Below are 7,491 nucleotides of genomic sequence, written 5' to 3' on the forward strand. Positions count from 1 at the left end.
CCCCAAGTCCCTCCTCCCTACCTTTTATCTTAGACTGCTGGACACACTTCCCTCATTCCTGAAGAAGGGCTTATGCCCGAAACATCGATTCTCCTGTTTCTTGGATGCTGCCTGACCTGCTGCGCTTTTCCAGCAACACATTTTCAGTGCTGTTGCAATGGCAAGACATAAAAGTCTATGGACCAAGTGCTGGAAAATAAAATTAGAATAATTACGTGGCGGTCTTTGACTGGCATTGACACAATGGGCTGAAAATCCTTTTTCTGTGTTGTCAATCTCTCTGACTCTTTGACAAGTTGGTACAATAGGTAAACATGAAGTCCAATTAAAGAAGTGTGAGGTGATACATTTTGGTAGGAAGAATATGGACAAACAATATAAAATAGAATATAATAAAAAAAAAACTTAAGGCAGCAGGAGAAGGCAATGCATGTGTGCACAGATCACTGAAAGTGACAGCTCAGGTGGAGAGAGAAGTTCATCAAGCAGATGGTATTCTGGGCTTTATTAATAGGTGAATAGAGCAGAAGAGCAAGGAGGTTTGACTGAACTTACATAAAACACTTGTTCAACCTCAGCCAGAGTATTGTACACAATTCTGGGCAACACTCCATTGGAAGCATACAAACAAGTGCACAAGAGATTTACACCAGTTCCAAAGCTGAGGAACTTCAGTTTTGAGTATAAATTGTAGGGGTTAGGACTGTTCTCCTTGGAGAAGAGAAGGCTAAGAGGAGATCTAAAGGAAGGTATGGATAGAATAGATAGGGAAAAACTGTTCCTGTTATAAAAGAATTGAGAATTGCAGGGCATAGTCCTAATGTTTTGTTGTGTGATTAGTTGAACAAATAACATTTGAATTGATCAATATTTTAACATGTACAGGATCAACAAGTTTTTAAAAATTGTCCTTTTGATTCTTTAAGCTTAACATTTTTCCTCAACAGGAGTTGTATCTTCTCATGCCGAAATCTGGTTCTTGGACAGAGCACTTTACTGGCATTTTCTATCAGATACGTTCACAGCCTACTATCGACTTATGCTTGTTCACTTAGGATTGCCCCAATGGCAGTATGCATTAACAAAATACGGGATTAGCCCTCAAGCTAAGGTAGGAAATGCAGTTTTTTTTAATATTCTGTAACATCAGACATATTTCTCTTTCAATAATTAAGAGGGCAGATCTGCAAAACTAAAGTCCAGTTCTCAATGGGGTTATGATGCTTTCTTTGAGGTGGTCTCATAAATTTTTAAAAATGACATTCAATTCTTCATTACTTTGGAGAAGATACATGCAGTTGTCATGAAAAGTTGTTCCTGTCATATTTAATTTGTGTTCCTGTAGAGAATCATCACTTTCCATAATTTTCCTTCTTGTTGGCACTTTGTCACAACGAAAGGCATCCTTAAATTAATTGGAATGCAAATAATCTAAATAAAAAGTAAACCTTCAAAATGATTGTAACAACTGTTCTCCTATGGACCATTGCTTATTACTTAAATTCCTCTGGAATCCTGGCAAACTACAGCAACAGTTTGCTAGAAATTCTCAAAATTGGTCAATTATTCTGATTTGTCAACTTGTATATATCTTGATATTTATGCAATTAAGTTTGTGAGTTAATGTGTTACTATCTTATAAATATTTTAGCTCAATGTTGCCATTAAAAACAACTGTCAAATTCTTCCATAACATTTGGGAAATCAAATTTATTTAATTAAATATTTTCTTTATTTTCAGCAATGGTTTAATATGTACAAGCCTGTTGCCTATAGTGCCAGTCTTGTAGCAGAGGATGCTATTACTTTTACTAACAAGCTGGATCCCAGTCTAGTCTTTAAGAACAGAGCCAAGCTCCAGAATCCAAAGAAAAAAGCTTGTGCACAGCTACCTGCGCCTCAGAAAAGTCAGGCCAGCCTGGTCACTAGCAAGAATTCATCACAAATCGGAAGTACCACAAAAAAAATGATTCCTTAATTTTTATGTTGTCATCCATAGCAATTGCAACATAATTTTCCCTCTTGGTATTGCCATCTGAACTGCTGTGTGTATAGTTCTGCCACAGAAGGGCAGGTCACAAGTTCTGATGGTAAGAGTGCAAAACTGGATGATTGCAAATACAGAAAAAAGCAGGGCTTTAATGTTAATGATGTATATCATGATACAAATGCATGATTTTTAAATATTGCTGGAAATTATAAAAACAAATCCAGTGTTATGATGAAATTTATATTGGAACGGTTTCAGAATTACTGAATCCACAGTTCTTTCTAATAAGTTTTATTCCAATTTCACAGCTGTTTGAAGCCTAAATGAAGTTCTGTAAATGGTGTCTGGGCTATTATGAGTTTCTTTATCATCCTCCTCTGTAAGATTTCAGTTGGGTTTGAAGCTCCCACATCATAATTTTAGACAGAAAATAAAGTGGGCTGTAATAATCAGTCCAGTGCAATAAGAATGCTGATGGTATCCCAGAATTAATGGAATTACCAACATTCTTCGTGTACTGAATTGTTTGTTATAGTTTGGTTCATTCCAGAAGGTCCATCTACATTCAGTTTACCAGAAAAAGCATTGCACAAACAGATAAACGAATTTGTGTGACAAGAGTCTTGAATTTTCAAAAGGACAACCTAGTTAACAAATAATAAAATTATATTCTTATAGGACCTTAACCACTGAAGGATAGCCAACATATTACATATTTTCAACCTTTAGCATGCAATTGCTGATAAAGTTACTCAAAAGAGAAGTTAATTAGTTCGATTGAACTAGAGAATTTCTCTTTGTTCTCTTCACAGGCTTAAATGAATGAATCTAAAATGCCAAAACAAAACTGGTCATTTCAACAAAAACTTTTTTCAGTCCTGTGCTTCTTAGTATTTTTCTTCATGTCTTTAACGTATCTGACTATAATCCAAGCAAACTAAAAGAAATGTCTCATATGCCTGGGACAGTTTTAATAACTGTGGAAAGCTCCCCATCTCATTTCAAGTTTAATCACTTGTTTTAACTTTTCAGATCACATGTCAAGAAATCTAATTAAGGAGGTTCTTGACCTTTTCTTGTGTGTCTGGTACTTAAAATTAATTCATATAATGACCTTACCATTATGGTATTATTTTCCAATTGTAGCTATAATTGATCTTTGATGCAAGGATCTTTCTATCTGTCTTCACAGAACTGCAATTTGTACAAACGTTTTCCATTTCCCTGAAATTGCTAGGAATTGCCATACCGTCCATTTATGTTTATGCTGCAAAGTTTGATGCCAAAGGGAATTATCGTTTTGATCCCACTGCTTGAACATACGGTTCAATAGGTACTATTAAAAAATGTTTCAAGTAGTTTTCTGTGGCACCACCTGCTGCTACATTCAAGTTAATATGGCAATGACATTGGTAGGCTATCGACACCCATGGTAACTTTGATATTTGACTTTTATATATGCCATATGTTCATGTAAGGAGCAACACAGTTACACTGTTGGTATCACTGTAGATACGTATCTTGCCAAATTTAGCATTTCCTACTCATACAATGCAAATAGAGACTTTGGAGTTTATTGGTAGTATAATTTTATTTAACTTTATGTACAATTGCTACCTATCTGGAATACCGGATAATATTTAAAAGTCACATATATTAAATTATTCATATATATTTCTCTATAAATGTTTGATCATTACAGAAGACCAGTAATCAGTATTGTATATGTTGTATTGTACCTTTCATTGAACATCTGTCTGTTTAATATGTGCTTAATGAAGTGCCACACAGTACATTTTATTATTTGCACAATGAAGAAAAATTGCACTGAACAACCACATAGAACTTGAGATGTGCATATAGGTTTACATTTTTGGTAGGACTTAAGAACATAGAACATTACAGTGCAGTACAGACCCTTAGGCCCTCTATGTTGTGCTGACCTGTGAACCAATATTTGCGAAATATTTGCAAGATATTCTGTCAAATATGCATGTCAACTGTAATAACTCCTGTTTTTGTGAAGTTTCCATTAAGCAAATAGAAAATGAAATGCAAGAACCATTTTCTAACTTTCCCTTATTTTGTCCAACTTAAATTGTTTATTTGTTATCACTATTAATTGAGTACAGTTCAAATAGAGAGCAAATTTTAATGTTTACAGCCTGTATTAGAAAGTCATTTTCTGTACTATTGTATGATTTTCTATTTCAAATTTACATCAAATTACGGTATGTTAATGATAAAGTTAGTTTGGCCATCTTTCCAGCTACCTTAACTCTTTAACTGGAAACGCACTCAATGTTTTAGAAACAAATCTGAGTTGTCAACAAGAGAAATCATGTGCATGATCTTATTTTTGAATGATTTACAGTAATAGCTTGCTCCTTTTCAAGACAGACTTGTTCATTTTTTCCAGAAAGCACCGAATAGTAAAACAATATAACTAAACAACTTCTTACAAAATATATGTACACAAGTGAGTAACTAGACATGGATGTGAGGTAATTTGGAGTGTGGAGACAACTTTAAAAGAATAAAATCAACCGATAATGTAATTTGCATTTTCTTGAGCAAGACATCATTTTGTGGATTATTTGGCAGTCCTTCGTCCTCAGTAAAGGTGTACACACTTCTCACACAATGCTTAGAGCCAATATAATGAGTTGTTCTTAAAACAAGGAACAAAACTTAAGTTTTGCAAAAATCACTGGCAAGGTACAACTGCTAGCAATGGGAAAACAATTAGAAGGCAAAAGTGGAGACTAGGGTCTATATATAATATTGAAAGGAGATATCACATTTGTGACAAACTTGGTGATTTTCTCTATTAACATCTTGGACTTAGGAAATTCTTACCCTGGTTAAGAAAATGAGTGACATGGCCATAGGAAGTCATATGTTTTAAAAAGAGTTCTATGCCAATAATGGAAGAATTGTAAGAAACTGTGGAAAGCTAATTTCAATGAGACTTCACAAATTCTTGCTGAGTCATGCTTCTGTAAACAACAAAGCTATAACTGCTTCATAGAATTTTGATTGACATTATGAAAGGTATTTACTAGGAAATGAGGAGGGGTAAAAACATTAGTATTATGTGCCCAGTTGTTTTCATGGTTTCTTACCTTTACAGCCACAGTGTGCACTTCTATGCACAGCTCAGAATTAATAAAATTAAATCACACTTTAGAATGTATTGTATCATTTGAAGTCCTATTTTTCATTTAGAAATCAAAAGCATCTTGAACGTACATTACCAAGCATATAACTTTATCTGCAGGCCTAAGAAACAGCTGCTTTGAATCAACACCCCATTCACACCATAAACATTCACTTGCTCAGCCATTAGCACACAGTAACAACAATGTGTATCATCTCCAAGATACACTGCAGTAACTTTTCCAAAGGCAAGGGTGATGTGTAGGTGGACGGTCGTACTCATTGGTGAGTGATGAGTATCTAGTGGCCCATTCTAATATTCTGCAGACATGGGTTCAAATCCCATGTGGCCGATGGTGAAATTTGAATTAAAAAATCTAGAGTTTAAAGCGAACCTAATGTTGACCATGAAATTTCTGTGGTGAAAGTGAGGACTGCAGATGCTGGAGATCAGAGTCAAGATTCGAGTGGTGCCAGAAAAGCACAGCCGGTCAGACAGCAGGAGATTTTCCTGCTCCTCGGATGCTGCCTGACCTGCTGTGCTTTTCCAGTACCACTCTGACCTTGACCATGAAATTTCTGTGATTGTCATAAAAGTCTCACCTGGTTCACTAAAACCCCAGTGTCCTTTGGGGAGGAAAACTGCTATCTTTACTGGCCTACATGTGACTCCAGACCCACAGCAACATGATTGACTCAACTGCTCTTTGAGGATGGACAAGAAATTGTTTAAACACTCCAATTATCCTTTTTTAAAAAAGTCAATCGCTTATTTTGAATGTATCCATGATTTGGAGTTGGAAATCAAATGTGACATTACAAATTTTGTGGGTAATATAAAGCTGAGCAGGGAGGATATTGCAAAGAAGATATAGAGTGGCTTTAGGAGGAGTTGAACAGGCTTAGTGAATTGGCAAGAATATTGCAGATGAAATGTAACGTGGTGAAGCATGTGGTTTTCCACTGTGCGAAGGTGTTCTTGTCGACAACTCACTGAAGGCTGATGTGCAGGTGCAGCAAGATAGTAGGAATGTTGGCCTTCATTACAAGAGGATTTGAGTACAAGAGCAGTGAAAGCTTGCTTCAGTTGTACTGTTTTTGATCTCTTTTCTCAGGAAAGGGATTATTAAAGAGAGTGCAATGAAGGTTCACCAAACATGTTCCTGAGATGACAGGACTGTCTGATGAAGAGACATTGGGCTAACTGGGCTTGTATGCCAAGATTGAGAGGTGATCTCATTGGAACTTACAAAATACTTAAAGGGATAAACAGGGCAGATGCAGATAAAACATTTCACCTGTTTGGAAATTCTAGAAGCTAAGGGGGATGTCACTTCAATCTGAGATGAGGAGAATTTTTGTTTTACTCAGAGGGTTGTGAGCATTTGGAATTTTGTACCACAGGGGTTTGGAACCTCAGTCTTTGAGCACTTTTAAATTTGAAAATCACAAAACACCAGTTTATAGTCCAACGGGTTTAATTGGAAGCACACTAGTTTTCGGAGTGCCGCTCCTTCATCAGGTGGTTTTAAATTTGAGAATCTAGATTTCCAATGGGCTACATGATTATGAGGATGGAATGGAGAAAAGGCATTGATCAGCCATGATCACAGTAAATCTGGTTGAGTGGTCTACTCCTATTCTCATGTTCCTGCAAAGTCATATGCAAATAAACAGGTGTTAATAAGTTCATATATGCTTTTAAGTCATTGTGCATGCCAAAGAGATCAGAAAAATAAAGATTATCTTTTAAAAGTCACTTTTGTGACAAAGGTTGTCACGGAATGGTATTTTGTCATTTGAAAACTTTGGGTTCTAGCACAATAGCTTAGTGGTCAGCACTACTGTCTTACAGCAATGCCAGCCAGGATGACTGTGTGGAGTTTGCATGTTCTCCCCATGTCTGCGTAGGTTTCCACTGGGTGTCCTGGTTTCCACCCATAGGTAAAAGATCTGCAGGTTAAGTGAATTGGCCATGCTAAATTGCCCTGTAGTGCCCAGGAATGTGCAGGTTAAGTGGAGTAGCCATGGTAAATGCAGGTTTATGGGGATAGTGTTGAGAGGATCAGTGCAGACTTGGTGGGCCAAATGGTCTCTATCTTCACCATGGAGAACCTAAGTGGAACAGAACCACTAAAAGTTGATTTGAATTTCAGTGTTGTGTGCATTAAGGGGCAGGGCATAGCAATAGATTGAGAAAGGGGGAGGTCTAAAGAGACCTGAGTTCTTCATAGAGCAGTTGCTGACGGTAAGTGTGTAGGCACAGCAGAAAGCAAATGATATGTTGACCTTCATAGCTAGGGACGTTAAAGTGGAAATAGAATGATCTTGAGATTTCAATA

At 36.5% G+C, this 7,491-nt stretch overlaps 1 protein-coding gene across 5 annotated transcripts in view; it reads left to right on the forward strand.

Moving 5' to 3' along the window:
- The window catches only part of tpgs2 (tubulin polyglutamylase complex subunit 2), a 49,348-nt gene extending 44,014 nt beyond the window's left edge, over positions 1–5,334 (forward strand). For 3 of the 5 annotated variants that reach the window (XM_043685486.1, XM_043685378.1, XM_043685543.1), the window contains 2 exons: positions 948–1,111; positions 1,742–5,333. In XM_043685486.1, the coding sequence (XP_043541421.1) occupies positions 948–1,111; positions 1,742–1,978 (401 nt within the window). In that variant the 3' untranslated portion in view covers positions 1,979–5,333. Of the gene's footprint in view, positions 1–947; positions 1,112–1,741 lie in introns of all 5 variants that reach the window. The other 2 variants (XM_043685431.1, XM_043685599.1) reach the window with 1 other exon arrangement.
- The last annotated feature ends 2,157 nt before the right edge of the window (positions 5,335–7,491 follow it).

This window comes from Chiloscyllium plagiosum, chromosome 1, assembly GCF_004010195.1.
Source record: "Chiloscyllium plagiosum isolate BGI_BamShark_2017 chromosome 1, ASM401019v2, whole genome shotgun sequence".
Taxonomy (NCBI): Eukaryota; Metazoa; Chordata; class Chondrichthyes; order Orectolobiformes; family Hemiscylliidae; genus Chiloscyllium; species Chiloscyllium plagiosum.